Raw genomic sequence first — 19,451 nt, forward strand, 5'->3', positions numbered from 1 at the left:
TTGGCCTCACAGGCATTGGGAAGTTGTGGATTTTCATCACAAGTCACTGTTCTTAAACCAAGACCACTTAACATGTGCAAAGTAATCACAGAAAGCTTTTAACAAACTGTATAAGTGACAAGAAAACTAATTTTTAGGATGCAGTAAATAATTCCTCATCCTAAGATGTTAATTTAAATTGATACCTGGGATTAAGTGGCCACAAGCCCAAAAATGCAGAAACTGCATTGTTAAGTGTAATAGGGAAACTCCAGAAAAGAAGTGGATCTGCTGACAGCACAACTTCAAGCCAGAAGAGGAATGACAAATTTTGCCTCTGACACATATGGACTAACAAGAAAACAAATTAACAGCAGCCTGTTCTCACATGAAATTATGAGACAGCACAATAGTGTAAAAGTCATCTTATATGCAGAGCTCTTAAAAGTGAATTAATAGAGGACTATTGCATAGTTACTGCTGGTTATAATTTGGAATACATTAAAACCTTTACTTCCCCAGACCAATATTTAAAATAAACAAGAAGCAGTGAGCAGGCACAGCCACCTCATTAAAGTGATTACATAAACTCTCAAACCAAGACTTAATTTGAATTAATAGTAAAGATAAAATTGAATGCATAAACACGCCATGCAGAAAGAATGAAGTTCTGAAAAGAATTAAGTGGTTTGATGATATCACATAGCAAACACCTGATGAATTCATTAAACACAAAGGGTTGCAGATGCCACAATACAGTGAGCAGTTCCTACTTGAAAAATCAGATGGATGTCAAACTTACAAAAAACTACTGAGTCCTAACAGCTGCAGGACACAGGCATAGGTTTTGCAAAGCAGCAGCAAAATCTGAACCCAAGAATGATACAGTCAAAATATCAATACCAAACATGATTAGTTCCAATGAAGTTAATCCAGTGTTTGGAAGAACAGCTTCTATTTCTGCTTGGAAGGGCCAGGGATTTCTCCTTTGGAGCTGCCCTGTAGCTGAGATCCACTTTCCCCCAGGGGAGACCCTCAGCTCATCGATTACATAAACTGCTCTCTAGTCTCACTCACCTTAGCAGGGCAGCTAAATATATGCACCAAGACATAAAATCTGCAGAGCCATCAAAGCACTTCTGCTGGAACAGAAGAGCTGACAATTTATGGGCTCTTCAGTTGTGCCTGCTTTTATCAGGCTGGTTAGTTGAAAGAAAATGCACACATAATTACTTAATCCCATTAAAACAAAGACAAATGACAGCAGAGAACTCCCAAGCTCAGCAGTTTGAGCACAGGAAGATTCTGAACTCACACAGAAATGAATCACAGAGCCTCCTCTGTGGGCAGCTCCTTCCACAGCCCCTCTTATTTTGGCTACATCAGCATCACAGCTCTGATATCCAGCCAGCTCCAGAAAATGGCATCTTGGACAATGAACAGCTTCCAGATTTCCCAGTGTACCAGTAATCCAAGGTCTCCACTTTTTCAGTGAAGTGATCACATGTCAATTAAACAAAGCAAGCAAATCCACAAGAAGCTACTAAAAAGATTCAGTTGCTTCTTCCAACATTTGGGGAGGACAAGCAGGAATCCTAAAGAGGCAGCAAGTGGCAATTTGGGGTTGGTGCTTAATTTTAACATTTTGAGTTTCAGAAAGTTACAGGAACCCCTGTTCAGTGCATTAATGACAAAACGTAAACTGTAGTCAGTACCTGAAGAGGGAAAATGAAGCAAATTAACATTTCACTAGGGGATTTATAACACAGGTTTGCTGGCATGTTTACTATGCAGGAATAAATAAATGTGTAAAATAATTGGAAGAACTCATTGAAGAGCTGAAAACTGAACTTATGTAAATTCATATTAAACTCAAAAGTCACTTATTTTTAAGGCAGCAATGATTTTTTTATTTAATAAAAAAATATATTTAGCATACCTCTAAGCACCAGGATCTTTTGTCTCTGCTGTTCCCACACAATAATCTGAGCCCTTGGATGTGAGCAGTTTCTCACCTTCGGGCTCAGCCATCCTACAGCAGCTGACTGGGACAGGACAAGCAAACAGTGCTGAGTGTAATGTTTGCCCACCAATTACCGTTTTGTGGGCCCACTGAGAACCTCCCAGGACAAGGCCAGGCAGGAACCCCTATCCCAAAAAGGGAGGGATTAGGAATTTCAGTACTAGAGTGCATTTCTTTTGAGACTAAGCAGTAACAGTCTTGCAGGCAAAACATTTTTCTTCACACTTTCCAGGCCTTAACTGTGGTTTACAGCAAAAGAAATAGTAATAAAATAATGCTTCCTGCAGTCTGGTTTAGTTTAGGAACAAGGCAGAGAGGGACTGAGCCATAATTCCACATACACCTGGGACAGGGGATATCTGTCTGGAAGTTTTCCACTTCCAAGGACAGCCTGTCCAGGTACAAAGGCTCTCTGGGGAGAGCTCTCAAGCACACTGCTGTTTATTACTCTCAGCTTTACCTCACCTGCTTATTAGTTCCTGAATACACTATTTCCCAAACAACAGGAATAAACAAGTGGGAACTCCTCCATTTGGACTGCAAAACCCTGCTGGGTATAAATTCTACGGGTTTGTGCAGAGGACCAGAGTGCCTTACTGAGGCTGGAAGCACCAACACCAGCAGAGAAGCAGCAGCAACGATGGCGACACCACTTCAGGACACCTCAGTTTTAGTGAAGTATTTCATTTATTTTACTATGGTGCAGCAATGGAAATCTTGCTTTGCTTTGTGTGGAAAATCCAAATTAGACTCCCAACTCAGGGCTGTTAGGGAGGGCAAGAGAATGCTTAGGTTACTTGTAAGTTATTCAACTATAATGTTAGTACAAAATAAAAATAAAATGTTATCTTTCAATAAGTCAACTACACATTAAAGAAAGCCTATAAAGCTTTTGTCAGGAACACAGACTCCTGTTGACCAGCAGCCAGTTAAAGTGGTAGAACTCTCAGGAATATCTCTGGAAAGGGCAGGATTGTCAGTCAAGCCCTTCACCATTCCATCCCAGCACAGTCCTACATCACCTCCATCCCTTAATAAGAGCAGAGGACATCACTCAAATACAGAAGCCAAATTTGCTTTCCAGTCACACTGCTCATTACCATGATATCAGAAATCACATCCTTTCCATATAGAAGAGACAAAATAATGACAGGGCAGACAAACACCACACACTTCCCCTTCAGCTCCCTTAGAGAACAGATTCCAGGGAATTTTGTTGACATATGTAGCCAAGTATTGCATAGAATAAATTTTGTCAAACTCCAAAGGGAACATGAAATTTTCCTTCCAGCTCTCCAGAACCATAAACCCATCAGACTCCAAGTTCTGCTGCTCCTGTTGACACAATAACACTGTCCATACTTCCCATCTCTTTAGAGAGCTTTAAAGAATAAGAACTTTAAATTGTTAAAGCCATTCCAGTGAAAAAAAATCCTATACAAAGACCCTTTCATCACCTATAACTGGAAGTTTCCCTGGTGGGAAAGGTGTTCTATTACTTGTGTTTCAGAAGCAACCAGAATGTCATGGAACAACTACAAAATAGAAATGTTTTATTGCAAATCTGATATTTATTTCCTGCTTAGAAACTGTCACACCTGTCAACTTCTGCTCCACCTCCTAAGACCAAGTTTATCAACATAAGCACTTTAATATAGTAAATCCACATTTCAGTTTCTCCAGGAATTTGAGGGGCTACTTTTGCCTGGTTATTTGTATGATCCACCCATCAATTTGTTATAAAAATTCCAAGCATTTCAGTTTGACTCCTCTGGGTCACTGACTATTCCAAAGCAATACATGTCCCAGGATTTGGTGCAAACACTGTCCAGGAGGAGCAGAGAGCTCAGGACTGTGAAGGTGGAGCAGGAATGGCTGTCAGGACAGCCAGGGAACACAGGAGGTGCCTGTGCCAGGGCCCAGCCCAGCACTGGGCTCGTGCCGAGGCAGAGGCAGCTCAGGGAGCTCCCAGCCCTCAGCAGGGAACAGAAACTGAAACTGTGCTGGGCTCCCAGCAGCCCCGAGCTGAGGGAGCACAGGGACAGCTGCAGGGCACTGCTGGCGCCAAAGCTGCACCCAGACCTGGGCTGCAGCCCCTGCTCAGCTCCAAGGACACATTTAAGCATGATTTACATCAACAAAGAGGCAAAAGCATTTCAGCTGTGCCCACCCTGCACTGTGACTTTCCTCTGGTTTGTACCGTCACTTCAAACTACTGAGCATTTCAGCCTTGGAAAATCAATTTTACACTGTTCCTCTCAAAGCTCTACTTATCATTATATGAGTGACTGCAACACACGGGTGCTTGGTTGGTTTGTTTGGGTTTTTTTTAACCAAAAGACTAATATTTAACTAACAGCACAACTCCAGCCTTTTCCTTCTGAAACCCCCACTTCCCATGGGCAAAGAGCAAAGGTAAGAACCCACCCTCATTCTTAGCCTATCCCATGTACTCAGTTGTTTTTTACTTGCTCCTCTCTTCATTCCACACAGAAATATGGTTTTGCTTGCTTCTTTGGAAAGGCCATATTCCAGTTTTAGGGAACATCAGGAACAAACGTCACATTCCCAAAGCTGCCTGCCCCCCATTTTCCTGGCTGATCACTGACACCCCAAGCCATGGATCACATCTGGGAATTGCCACATGGACACACTGCCAGCTATCCAAGGCACTTGTCCTACAGATTACAGTCAAATCCCAGGATAAGTAAGTGCAGGTGTATAATGAAGCCCACTTAAAATGAAACCAGTCTCAGGCTTGGGGTACAAGAATTCTGTAGTAAGATTTATGACCTTTAACAGGAACTTCATTATAAAGAAAGTGACTTTTATATAATGAAAACCATGTCTCTCTTAAGAGGAATGATGTGTTAACATCAGCAGAGCTGTGTTTCAGTGTTTTCTGTTTGCAATCCAGCACCGTCATTGTCACTTAAAGTTCATTAATTATTCTAAAAATACCATTACCAAAATACAATTGTATGCAATTTTTTAATAATTTTCTTCAGAAGGTGGCATTTAATCTATTTTTAAAGTCTAAATTTTTCAGTAGAGCCTACCCTGTGTTCTTAGAATTACTCAATACATCCAAACACAAACATTAGTAATGAGCCCTATTAATGCAGATTTCACTTCAAGCTAACGTAGATTTACTTCACACAGTTAAATGAGTTCATTTCACTGGAAAAAGAGATTCCCTAAAGGAAAAAACATCAACTACTGAGGCTGATATTGCCCAATACATTGCTGAAAAATAAATTCCACTGATTGGATTTTTTTCATTTCCCCCCTCCCCAAGCAGCACTTTAAAAAATACAGTCTTTTAATGATTGTTTAATTTTCATATAACTAGAATATAAATCCTTTACATACTGCTTTGCTGCAGCTGCAGCATAATGTCTCATTTTTCATGGAAAAAACCTAATTACGTGGTTCACCAAATTGCCTGTGGTAACACATCAATTTTATTTACATCCAGAATTTGGACTTGAGTTTGTTCTCAGCACTCCAGTTAATTCCAAGCCCATTTTACACAATAGTTCTCCTGGATTCATTAGTAACACCTCACTCTGCTGTTATTGGGAGGGATTCCCAGCTATTGGAGCCTTGCTTGGAATTCCAGTGCTTTCCAGGCAGTTCTACTTACACAGTTCTATCCCACTTTAAATATCCTGGATGTGATCTGAGTCTGGCCTTGCTGAAACAGTTCTGCCGAAGAACCATCAAATTTCCCTCCAGAAAGCAGCTGTTAATATTCCTCTGGAATACCAACTCCTTTTCTCACAAAAACACCAGAAAAAAACAAGAAGTATTGTGTGGCAAATAAAACCTAAAGGTTAATGACACAAAATTTCAACTATTTCAGTCAAACTGAGCTTATATTTAGAAAGCAGAAAGATTATGAGGAAGCACATGGATTCAGTAGAGAATTTCTTGGCTTTGCCTTCCATCAGTGTCTTTCCTCTAAACTCTTTCCAGAAGGTAATTTGTTGCAATCAATAGGAAAACCTCCAAATTCCCAGCCATGAACAAAATTAAGATGTTAATTCTTGAGGGATACAAATAAAATAAAACAACAAAAAGCATTAGGCTTTTTTACATATGGCCCTTTGGTAGATTTCAGACTTTTTAATTACTTTTTAGCCTTAGATTCTGCCAGCTGTAAGAAGAGGGAAAACACACTATGTGAGAATGATCCATGGAATATCCTGAGCTGGAAGGGACCCACAAGGATCAGTAAGGTCCATTTCTTGACTACAATTGGTAATGAATTCACAAATACCATATGTACTCATTGGATCCTGCTCTGAACACTGAGATTCCCTGTTCATGGAGACAAAACCACTGAAGGAAAGAGGAATTAAGGCAGAGGTAAGTGCAATCAGAATTCCAAACAGGACACTCGGTTTTAATTTTTTTTTAACACTCCCACAAACCAACTTTCAAGAAAAAGGAGAAGTGGTGGGAAGAACATTTATTTTTAAAAGAAAGCAAAACAAAATGAAGACATCTTGCCCAGACACAATAAGGCTCTTGTCAACTTCATGTGTATAAAAGGAGTTGGCATTTTCCCATGAAGCAATTCCTTAATCCCAAATGATGGCATAATAACCTCATTTAATATGCCTGCTTAAAAGAAAAAGTTTATTTTGTCTAAGCTGAACTTCAACTGGCAATCACTGGACACCAATTACCAGTGTCAGATATAAGGGTCACAGAACAATTCTGTGGGCTGAGAAAGTAGGAATTCACTTTTCAATCTCATCTTCTTGCCAAAAGAATGGAAAAGTTGAACTTTGTTTTCATGTCTTTGGGAATAATCTATGCTAGGCAATTAAGAAAATGCAAATTACTTATCTTATTGAAAATAATCAAGCCAGAAACAGACTTTTCAGTAACTTAATATTCCAATAAAGTCTTCTGTCACAGGAACCTACTTGTTAATTCCACTCTGCGCTCAAGAACCGGCAATTAACCATTTTCAGATTTCACTTCAAATTATTAATAAGTGGTGCTCAGCTGCTTGATATTCATTGCTGCTTTTTAAACGGAAAGCCTTCCAAAAGCCTTGCATTTCAGATCCTTTATTCCTTGTTCATGAACTGCTTCTCCATGCCCTGGCTGCTCTCCTTCCTGGTACCACTGGGCATGACAAGAGTTCTGGGGTTTATGGAGTTACTCAGAGTGCAGAAAATTGTTGTAATACACATCCCATGGTTTCACCAAAGCCCAGGGATCCAGGAATAACCTTTGGGCAAATCCAAGGAAGTCTCCAAGTCAGCTGTAATGCAATTCCAGCAGCAACTCCCTCCCTTCCTGCCCACTGCCATAATCTCATGGTGGAATGCAAAGACTGAGGAGCACTCTCATTTGAACACCCATTGCACAGCAAGGGGGCTCAGCCTTCATTTCACGCATTGCTTCCCACACCTCAAATGTGTTTGAATAGACAGGAACATCTTCTCATTCAATAATTAACCTATCTCACTACACACAGCTTAGAAGATACTCTAATTCCTGACAGAGCTCCCAATTCCTCACAATTGCAGAAATAATACAGTACCCTGAAAGAACCTTAAATAGGCTCAAATTGAGATGGAAAGTAGAGTTTTCACTACTTTATTCTCTTTTACATTAGTGGAACCAAAAAATATAATTTTTTCCAAATTTTCCATTATTTTTCTTTTAATCCCTACTAAATGCTGACAAGCACCAACTACTAAACATTTACAGTTTAAACACTGACTTGACTGCTAAATGAAACTCTGAAATCTGGCAGTTCATAAGGTAGCATAAGAACCCTTCCTAGCAGGAATAAAAACAACTAAATTGAGTTCTGGGGCAAGTTGTTCTCCTAAGGAGAAAACCCTTAAAAACAGAGCTGACATGTTCTGCTTTCCTGTAGGTAAAAATCAGCAAATTTCAGGTAGAGAAACAATAAGAAAATTAATTTTGGGGCACAACCACGTGGGATAATGTGGGTGCCCTGCACACAGCTCTTCCTACAGGCAGCATTTTTCCCTGCTCACTTTTATCAGCACCAGGGGATTACGGCTGCGCCAGCCTGATATGCCAAGAATTCATAAACAGGAACGAGCTGAAGCTCCAGGTTTTTCCTGTCATAGCTCAAATTTCAGCTACATTTTTAAACTTACCAAGCTGCAAAGATCATGTACAATAATCCTTCAAGAAAGACTTGCCTAATTCATTCAAGATCATCTATTCTTCATAAGCATTTCCATCCCAATTCTTATATTCTACACAGCAGAAAGTGAAATAGTATCATTTTTCTGGGGAAGCAGCTCCAGAAATTAATGGATCAAGTGCAATATATAGATGGAAATCCCAAATACCTACCAGAATCAGTGAGTTCAGGCACACAAGCTACTAAGCTGATAGAAAGATGCAGTTTTACCTAAAGAACTACCAAAACCCCAGAATTTATTACTTTTCAAACTCCTGTCTCACATCCTGCCAGCCTTCCAGAGTCCACCTCCAGTGTTGTGCTCACAGTCACCAACCTGTATTCTCAGTAGTGGTACATATCATAATCCCTGCATTAAACCTGAGAATTCCAATATTCCGTACCACAAATGCAGCAAAGTGGAATGTATCCATAAATCCAGGTCAGAGATTATAAATTGATAGACAAAACTGTCAGAGAATTACAGAATAGTCTGAATTGAAGGAGACCCACAAGATCATCAAGTCCAACTCTTGGAGTGGTGTAAAATGTCAGGGCAAAGCGCTCTTTGCAAAAGCCAAGAAGGGAAACGAGGAACAGATCTCCCTTCCCTATAATCTCTGTGGAACCCACAGGGTCTAGGGCAGGGGTGGGAGAAGAAAGAAAACCCCAGAGTTGAGTCTAAATTCTCTGTGATGCTCCAGATGGTATTTGGTCACCAAATGCAAATGAGAGCTCTGCAAGTTGCAAATCCACAACGTTCCTGTCAGAAACGCTGCCAACAGTCAGACACTCCCTCCTCTCCTTCCACTTCTTCTGTGTGATGTACAAAAAAATGGATTTGTGGGGAAAGGTACCAGAGCTGGAACAGTTGCCAAACCTCTCCAGGCAATATCATTAAATAGCATTTATCCTTCAGGAAACCAAACTTCAACAAACTTAAGCGTGCCCAACTTTTTCAGACTTACAGAATCACTCCAGTTTTTCCTCACTCACTGACCCCACCCTAATCAGATTTTTCTACCCAGGATTGAATAAACATCTTCAGCCTCTCATCCAGTTTTAAATGCCAGCACAATAAAAACCAGAACACCACAGTCAAGGCTGGCAGGAAGAAGAAATGTAGGAGAATGTGCAAGAGACAGTTCTGAAGTTCCCAGCTGCCTGGTTAATCCAACCACTCCACTGATCTACAACTGCCCTGCAAATAATTGTTTTTACTTAATCTCCCATGACAGCATTTAATTATCCACAGTTTTGGAAAGCTACTACATAAACAACTCTCCTCATACCTCCTGTTTACAAACACTAAGTTGTTTTCTTAAGACTATTTGAAATTCTTTTATTAATGGCAGATTTGTTGTTTACCAAATCTTCAATGTTATAAAGATAAAGAGTTCATGAGCAAAAGTTTTTGAAGTGCTTCTGAAAGCAAAGCCTCAGTTTGGACTTTTCTTCTGTTTACTGAAAGCAGTAAATATCATACAGCACTACTGCAGTGACTCTCTTATCCAGAAAAAAAATCAAAAATTATAATTTAGACTTGAATTAATAAAACAAAATATTTAAAAATTAAATTCTTTACAATTTAGTTATCAATAAAATATTTCACTTTCAACACACAAGTCTGAGGCAGGAAAAGAGAAATCCAAAACTTTATTCTTGATAAGAATTCATGATCTTACTAACAGGCATTATTCCCTATAGTCCCTATATCTCAGATGTCAATGTTTTGGGGAGACTCTAGTCTTGCTCTTGGATTTGCAGCATCACATTCCTGGGACTTGTGCTCCTGAAGATGTGACAGCACAACAACAAAGTTCTGGCTATGGAACTCTAAGTAACAGTGACAATCCAACCTGCAGGAACAGCATTTTAAGCCAAAGCAGCTCATTTCCTGAGTAGGTTATACCCGAAAAAGGCATCAGGTTACCCTGGCCCAGCTGACAGGCAAGGAAAACTCTGCTTCAGTAACTTTCCTGTTTTCTGTTTGTATGCCCACATGGAAAAGCCCTTTATATTTTCAGGAAGCTAATTTCAACTATCAAATAGTTCAGTATTGTGGTCTGTTCATACCATAAAAAACAGAATAAACTTGTTCAGTTTGCATTCTGGCTGCATGAAGCAGTGAACACAAACTGTGTCCTTTGTCCTGTCTCAAGGAATCAATGGACATAAATGCCTTGTTCTGGCTGAATTTGAGGCTCAATATTTTGTCAATACTGATGTTTGAACTCTAAAATGTTACAGAACAGAGCCCAACAGCTCTATAAGCAGAAAATGTACAACACTTACACAATTTACATCACTTTGAACTATATCTGATAAGTCACTGCAAGTGTTTCAATGTGCTTTTAATATAGAACAAGGAAATCTATCCTTGTAGGATTTACACACATGACAACAAACAAGTTTCAGATTGAATTCCACTCAGAGGTTACTGCTCTGAAGGCTCCAGCCCGGATGTGGGGACACCTCAAGTGCTGTGTCCAGTTCTGAGCCCCTCAGCTCAGGAAGGACCTTGAGGGGTTGGAGCAGGTCCAGGGAAGGGAATGGAGCTGGGAAGGGGCTGCAGCCCCAGGAGGGGCTGAGGCAGCTGGGAAAGGGGCTCAGCCTGGAGAAAAAGAGGTGTCCAGGGAACACCTGGATGTGGCACTCAGTGCTCCAGCTGGGGGATCAGACACAGGTTGGACTCAATGACCTTGGAAATCTTTTCCGAACTAAATAATTCTGTGATTCCAGACAATTTTGAACCAGGCAGACAATGTGTGACAGTGCTACTTTGCTTTATTCTGCCCCACAGTGCACCCAGCAGAAGCAGGTTCAGCTGTCCAGACATTGAAGTGGATTTCCAGACCACCACCACTGGAAGCAGCATCACGTTGTTGTAACCAAGATGTCAGATATAAACAAGCTCCATCAATTTACAGAAACTGAAGCATCACCTGCAACTCTCCTCAAATAAAAAGACACTTAAGTCCCATCTACTGCATTTGAAATATTTAATAAACTATATTTCACTAAGAGAAAAGCATATATTATTAAAGCTTTGCTGGGTAAGTAGAAATATTACCCATTCCCTCATTCAAAACAGGTGCCTCATAAAAAATGAATGTCAGTGGAATGGCTCAGCACAGCACTTGTGAGCCATCTCTTTAATTATACATGATCACAGGGCTACCTGTGTGGAACACACCCCAAGGTACTCAGGCCTCCATATCTGTGATTTCACAGGCTCTGGTGCCAAATAAACAATCTGGCAGCCATCAAAGGAGAAAGTTTGGAACTGTGCTTAGAACAGAATGAAAATAAATGAATATACCATAACCCAGGACTAAACAGTGCAGGGTACAGGTGGGAGATAAGGGACAACTCAAGTACACTTGATAAACAAAATATTCTGTGTACTTGAAACAAATTTTATCACCAAGTCACCAGAAGGTCTAAAGGCCACAAGGATAAAAAATTATTGCAAGAAACCGGAACTTGATCCTTATGATTGTCTTGGATTTTTTTAACTACTGTTATTATTCCAGAACTGGTGAACTTCAGTTGTTTTCTTGCAGGACACAAGGTGAAAATGGAGGTAAAATTCATCAGCCTAATAAAACACCTTGTAGTTCAGGCAAACTAAGACTTGTCATAGCAACAATACACCACTGAAAAGAAAACAATACACACTGGATATAGTCAACCCAAACAGGATCACAGCAGATACAGTGGAAGTAACTTAATCATGTTAAGGCTCCACATTCTGGTGACTCTGAGGACAATCCCAGTTGCACAAAGCCTATAATCACCAAATTATCACTGTCACCTCTGACCTACCTGCCTCTTCCTGCCTCCTATTCCACTCACTTGTTTCAACCCGCCTTGGATCATGCTCAAATCCTGCAGCACGAGCAAGGAGCAAGTCTTGACCTCACAGATTTACCTGGGGTGCCATGGAGTTCACCTGACTGTACAGGAGAGGTGATTTATTCCATCAGCTACTACCTTATGCCAGAGCTGAGGTATTGTTATTATCATTATTATGATCATCATCCCTTGGAACTAGAATTTACTCTACTTTCAGAGGTTTCACAAAAATCCAAGTCATGATATTGACTACAGGTCTCCTGAGTTCAACTTTCACTTTGCATTTTATCGCGCGGCAAAAAAAGTCAAATTTACAGGTTTTTGTTTTCCTGTAGGTCTTAAAACATGAACTGTGACAAAATCACATAAGGTAGCAAGTTAAAGCATTTAAATAAAAATCATTTTTCACTGGAAAGAATGGAGGTAATTGAGAAGCAAAGAGTGGCTTACTGTGCAGCTCTCGGTGGATGACATCGACTAGGTTGGGCTCGTCCCCCCACCAGAATATCCAGAGCTCCTTGCAGTCGGGTTTGACGTCCCGGCGCCACACGCACAGCAGGTTGGCCTGCAGGCAGCGGATGAAGCTGAGCAGGATGGGATCATCCTGGGCTGGAGCTGAAATGATGGGCCCACAGTCCCCATGGCCTTCAAAGTTGTACCTACGCCATTTGATGCCCGTGAGTTCGGCCTATGGGAAACAAAAAGGAAGAAAAGAGTCATTGGATGGCTTCATAATTTAGTTATTGTCATAGTTTGTTTCATTTTCATTGGTTAATTCCTCAATTCAAGTTCAAAAATCCTCCTATTCATATATTCCCCTTCAAGGAAAAGAATTTAGAAACAGCATTGAATAAACCTGGCTTAGCCCTGCATTTAGGTTTTCACCACAACCTGACTCACTTCTATTCATTTCTAGTCTATTCATTTCCAACAGCTTCATTACATTTCTAACCTTATTGTTATCTTACTGTCGTCTTACAAGTTAGAAAGGAAAAAAAAAACAAACAGGGAGAGGGAATAAGGTTCATTTCCAACAGGCTGCTTGGTGGCCACGTGAGCTCAGTGTCAGCCCAAAAGTTGGCCACTGGAAAGTCACAAACAAAGCACCACAGTACTTAAGAAAACCAGTGACTTACTGGAAAAGCTGAAACAGTTTCACATTGTGACATTACAGGTTTAACAAATGGGGGCTTTGTTTTTATTTTGTCCAAATGAACAAAAGCAGAATATGGAAAGTTGCCATTTACTGCCTCTCAACCAGACAGAATTTTCTTATTAACCATCAAGGAAAAATAAAAAAACCAGATTTGCTACCCAGGTGTTTGGGAAAGGTTTTCTCTGGGCACTGCACAGATTCCCCAGGGAATGAGCATGGCCCCAAGGCTGCCAGAGCTCTAGGAGTGTTTGAACAATGCTCTCAAGGATGCACAGGGTGGGATTGTTGGGGTGTCCTGGGCAGGGTCAGGAGTTGGATTCAATTATCTTGATGGGTCACGGCCAACAAAGGCTGTTCTGCTTTTCTGAGATTTTCCTCCACTCCCAGTTTGCCCCATCCCTGTTGCAGCCTCCCCCTTTCTCTCCACTCTCCAGCACAGGACAGGGAGTACCCCCAGGACAGTCTGGTTGTTATCAAACACAACTGGTGTGTGCATACCCTGCTCACAGTGGGCTTGTACTCTGCTCTCTACCTGTTACCACATTCCTGCTGCTGCTGTTCCCTCCACTGCTTCATTTCCAGTGTTCACACCTTCCCTTGGCTGCCCAGAAGCAGCTGTGCTCAGCTCCCAAGTGCTCCTGCAGGAACAGCCAGCTGCTCTGCCACAAGGACTGCAAACACTCCAGGGCAGCAGCTACACCTCTGACAAGAGGGGGAATTGCCAGGGACAAGGGAAAGACCCCCACTGGAAACACTGACTGCAGGAATGAATTTTTACTCCTAAAGAAAACTGAAGACTTGCAGATCATGTATTCCTCCCATTGTCATCACCTGTGTGAGGACATTCAACTTCTCCTCCAAAACCCAAACTCCCCATCACAACAGGATTTCCTTTTTCAAGTCCACAAACTTTGTCCATTTACAAGTTTAAACTCTAAAATTTACTTCTGCCCCCCACCTCCAGTAGGTGAAAGGAGCCAGCCTAGTTCAAGAGGTGGCTGGTGAACTGCTGAGGAACTGAAGGTGATGCTCATCATACCAACAACAGAGCAAAAACCACAAGTATTTCTTGGATCTTGTAAATACATTCTCTGAAAAAGTTTCACCTCCTTCCTGTATACTGCCTGGCACAGCAGGACTCTGGCCCATGGCTGCAGTCCCTGGGACTCTGCCTCAAGGACTGTTTCCCCAAACACTGATTATCCAGACTGCCCATTTAACTCTGAAGAGGCCTCACCAGGCACATGGCCACTCAGTACTGCACTGGGAAGGGAAAAAACCTATGGAACACTGAACAGCAAGGAAATTGGGTTTACTGTTTGCAGGCCCCTGTTTGCAGACATCTTTAGCTCCACAGGGCAGAAGGGACACTGCCATCCTATATCCTGCCAGCAGGACACCAGTCCTGGCTTGTCCCAGCTGGAGGCTCCCTACAGCCAGCACTCAGCTCTTGCACTCACACAGAAATGCTGATCAGCCATCCAAAGGGTTGGGAACTATGGAAAAGGAAATGGGAAAAGACAGTCCAGAGTGGCTGAGATACACAGCCATGTGCCACCTTCCTGGCATGATAAGGGCAGGGGAATGCAGGAGGAAGAGATAAAATGGAAGGAGTAAAGTTATTTTTTCCATAGTAGGCTGCTAGAACGCCTCAGACACTAAATAATAGTCTAAGAAAAAGCACTCCTCCAGAACATCTACATCTGCTCTAGATGCATCCCCAGCTATAGCTTGGAAAAGGAATGGGCAGAGTTTCTGGAACAGGACAATGAAAGTAACTACAGACCACAGAACACCAAGAATTAGTGCCAGCATAGGCAACCTGTGAGAAAAGGTTAAATGTTTGTGCCATAACCAGCTAAGAACATATAATAAGTCACAAAGACCTTGGAACAGGAAGATGATGAAAACCAAAACCAAAAAACTCAACTGAACAAAGAACGTTACCCAACAGCAGCACTCGCTTGATCCACACAGCAAAAGCCAGAGCTCAGCTGTTTCAAAGAGCAAAGAGGCTCCTGTGGCTTCCTGCCAGCTCAGAGGTATCACCCCAACATCCCCCCAGAGGAGGGATGAAACAGAGTCAAGGAAAGCACAGTGAAATCAGCAGAGCTGCACCCAATTTAATTCTGTGCTAACTCCTGGAGTCTGTAAATCTGTGGACTGTGAGGAATGATAAACTACTAACCTGGATCACACCACTGCCCACCCACACACAGAGTCTCAAAAAAAAGGGAGAGAAGTCCTGGGGCTTTGGACTCAGCAGCAGCATTAAATGAGCTCTCACACATCGTTTCCCAGTTTGAGCTGCAGAGATGTGGTTCAGCACATGTATTGGGATATGTCTGTTTCTGTTTAAATTTTTAATAGGTAAGCATCAGTACTAATCCCTCAGAACTTCTGGATTGTGTCCTCATGTTAATTAAAACTGAATTCAAATAGAAATTTGAATCCAGAAGGGATACACAAGAGCAGACTACACCCAAAACACTTACACACATTCTACGCCTCTACTGATGTTCTGTGTAAAGCATTTAACACACTATAGGGAGAAGATCTGCATCCACATGGGGATTTATTTACATTAATTTCTTTAAACAAACCAACAGTTTGGTTTGAAGAGGCCTCCATCTGTAGCAGGGTTTGCACAGACAAGACAAGCAGCGGGCTGTGGTTCTGGGAACTGTTCTAAAGAGCTAAATGTGGTTTCATTTGTGCTTCAGTGGCAGTGAGCTCAGGCTGACCCAACACAGCCTCATCCTTGGTCCCAGCCATGCATTTCCATGTCCCAGTCTGACACTGGATCTACTGGTCACAGAATCACTCTGTGAATGGGATCACTTCACCAATTTAAACAGGAGAAAGCCAAACATTTCCAGGCTTAGCACCCCGACAGCTCATCCTGCAGCCAAGGAATCACTGAGCAGCCCCAGGAGAGGAGGGAGAGCAGAGTGGGATCTCACCTGTCAGGGACAGCTCCAATCAGATAAAACACAACCTTCAGTGCACCCAGACTGCTGTTCTGGTCTGGGAACACCTCAACCAACACAAGCAAGCACTGGTGCCAGAGCAGGCTTGGCCTGGGTGCCTTCCCTGCAGCACTCAGCTGCTGCTCAGACATTCACACTGAGTTGGGCTGACTCAAACCCAGAAGGGTTGGATTAAACGACATTTTCCTCTACTCAGATCAGTCCCCACACCTGATTCATTAAACAGCCACAGAGATGCTTGTACCGGGAAGTCTGAGGACAGCAAAGCAGGTCAGGGAGGGCAGAGATGCTCTGATTAGTAGAACTGCTGGTTTGAAAGCAGCCTGAAACACTGAGACAGAAACCAAAATTGCCAGCCTGAGGACAAAACTGTGAACATGCTGTTTAACTCACAACTGGCTAGAGACGAATGCAGAACAAAGCAGAACTCTTGCCAGGTGATGTAACTGACTGTGTTTCTTGCATCTCTTCCCATATGCATAGTTTTGGCTTATTGCAGTTGCTACAATGTTTTTAAAACTAAAAAGCTTGACCAAAAAAACTAAAGAACTTACAAATACTTATTATTATCCAACACTGTAAGCAAATCATGCATTAAATGAGATTTTTGCTTTGGTTTATAAAGGAACATGTGTTATTGAGGACTGTGCTGTGAAGGGTTTAACTGCTCAGATAAGTGGGGCTGTTTTGAAATGGAGTTTTTTTCTAAGTTCAGCAACTGCACTTGGACACAAAATATTTGTGAGACGCCAGTTCTAAATGCACTGGGCCAAGCGTGTAAAGAAACAGAGAAATTGGATCTCTAACAGTAATACCCAAACCCTTCACTAACATCCAACTTCTTACAGAGTAATTCCCAAGACACAAAAAGATCTGTTTCTGATGTTTTCAAAAGCAGCTGTCAGGGTAGAAGAGTGTGTTCAAATTCCACACAGGCATCCAAAACCACCCAAAACATCCCCAAGAAAGAGGCATTAATGAAAACAGTGCATTGCCAATGTCTTTATTCAGATGCATGGCCTTAGAGCGATCACACAGAGTCCCTTGGAAAGGAACACAAACTCAGGTTTCAGTGACCATCATCACACCCTGCAGAGTGAAACAGCCTCAAAAGAGATGAGCTGAGAGTGTTCAACCCTCTGATCCCCCCTGCACACACAGACAAGCAGAGGGACACAGAAAGCAAATTAGCACTTTCTTTCACACCCTGCTGCCCTAAATACAGACACCTCCACATGTACCTGCCACAGCTCAGGGCTCCAGGACACCATCCACACTGTGAATTCCTAGGAGACAGAAAACCTAAGCTCTCATTCTTTTCCCCCTTCAGGCTTAAATCACAATAATAGGCAGACTGGGAGGGTCTTTGCTGATCTCATCATGCTCCACTCAGATTGGTAGAGTTTAGGCTGCTAAAAATCACAATTCCCCAGTAACATTTCACAGTGCACAACTTGGTGCTGGCATGCTCCCAGCAACCCTGAAGATATAATTAGTGCTGGGTAGCCACTGTGACTGCTTTCCTCTTCTGCAGCCCTTGCAGATGGAACACAAACAAACTCATCTTCCACCTCCTCTTTTATTTCTCATCTCCACCAAATGCTTTTTGGCCTCAGTTTTATGGGAAATGGACAGGCCAACTCTAAATTAACTTCTCCAGATCACTTGAGTAATTCCACCCATTTTAATACACAAAGCTCCCTTGGAGAGATTATACAATACTATAGACACAACAGAAGGAGAAAGAGGGAGAGCATCAAAAGTTTGAGAAATTCTTGTATTTGGCCACACTAAGCGTAAAGCAGAACTATTTTTTAACTACTTTGTGCTTCTCTACATCAAAAACAATGACTAAAACGATATAAATATGCTATTTTCCCTGCTTCATATCATACAGAAAAGTAAGAAAAGCTAAGACAGAGTCAGGTTGCAGAGTGCAGAAAATCATCTGGTACTTTCAAACCAGGAAGGATACATTGGAAGGGAGGTAAGATCATATAATGAATAAAAGAACCAGATATCAATCACACAGGCCCTCAGCTCCAACCCTGCTTTCTAAAAGACTTTCAACATAGCAAATTTCAGGTCATTTTATTTTTCACACTTCTCCAATTTGAAACAAAACAAAAACCAAGCATAAAAATACTTCCCAGTTGCTTGCCTAAAAGTTGCCACTCAGACAAATTCAGGTCTTCCCAGTGCTTCAAACATAACTTTCTTTAATGGTCTCAAAAAACCAAGGCAAGCAATGTAAAAAGCAAACCACACCTCATCACTTCTACCAACACATTTCAGTTAAACAAAGGAATATAAAATGTCCTTCCAACCCAGGGGAAGATGTTAAGCTGCCCAGGGTACCTTAAAACATTGTATTTACCAGCCTCTGAAGTTAGGCTCAGTCTAAACAATTCCTCTAATCTAGAATTTTGTTGGCTTCTATGTAGGAAAGTAGTTGCTAAGTATCTTTAGTCTACAATTTATGCTTCAAATTGGAACATAAAACATGTAAATGCCATATATATGTTTGCCAGTTTTATTAGTGTCTCATCTTGAGAGCTTCATTCAAGTAAGCAGCTATTCTGAAGCCACCAGAGACTCATACTAAGGACTACTCACATGAGTGAAAATCTGCATAAGAAAGCCCTTAGTTCATAGTCCAAGAATTTAAACTGTAGTTAAAGGTGTCATGGGAATTACACCACCATTTTAATTAAATGCTGTAAGATCTTGCAGACAGACTCAAGATTAGCACCATCTGTTTTGGTTACAGTGTCTCATTTCACTGCATCATCCTCACACAGCAACGAAATATCATTGCACACTCCACTCCAGCCATTTAAATACCAGATAAAAGTTATGTCATGTTGATACACTTCACTAGGAAGGAAGGACAAAAGGACGAGGACAGGAGGACTGAAAACTACTCTGTAACAATGTGTTGCTTGTGGAAGAGGCAAACGTCATCCCCTCTCACACTGAAATAAAATGTTTAGTAACATCTGCCTAAGTCCCTGTCAAGTGAATTGAAGGAATAGAGGAGATTGCTTAACTAAAAAATTCATTTTCTTCACAGCTTTACAGACTGTTTGTACACCCTGAGAGGCTCCTATTCCCACAGCTCAACTGAGCAGTGCCAGCACCTGTCCACAGACATTCCCCATTTGTCTGCTGGGTCTGAAGATCTCTGGGGTTTGAAAACCCACAGCAGACTGACCAGCTCAGCCCTGCAGAGTCTCCTGAAATCAGATCGTTCCCTGAACT

General features: G+C 41.6%; 1 protein-coding gene across 1 annotated transcript in view; it reads right to left on the minus strand.

The window, feature by feature from the left end:
* The window catches only part of MED13L (mediator complex subunit 13L), a 164,889-nt gene that overhangs the window by 133,054 nt on the left and 12,384 nt on the right, over positions 1-19,451 (minus strand). The window contains exon 2 of the mRNA XM_054288630.1: positions 12,495-12,732. Coding sequence (XP_054144605.1) covers positions 12,495-12,732 — 238 coding nt within the window. The remainder of the gene's footprint in view (positions 1-12,494; positions 12,733-19,451) is intronic.

The sequence above is a fragment of the Melozone crissalis genome, unplaced genomic scaffold (assembly GCF_028551555.1).
Source record: "Melozone crissalis strain CALT ecotype California unplaced genomic scaffold, PUWL_Pcris_2 ptg000063l_1, whole genome shotgun sequence".
Classification (NCBI taxonomy): domain Eukaryota; kingdom Metazoa; phylum Chordata; class Aves; order Passeriformes; family Passerellidae; genus Melozone; species Melozone crissalis.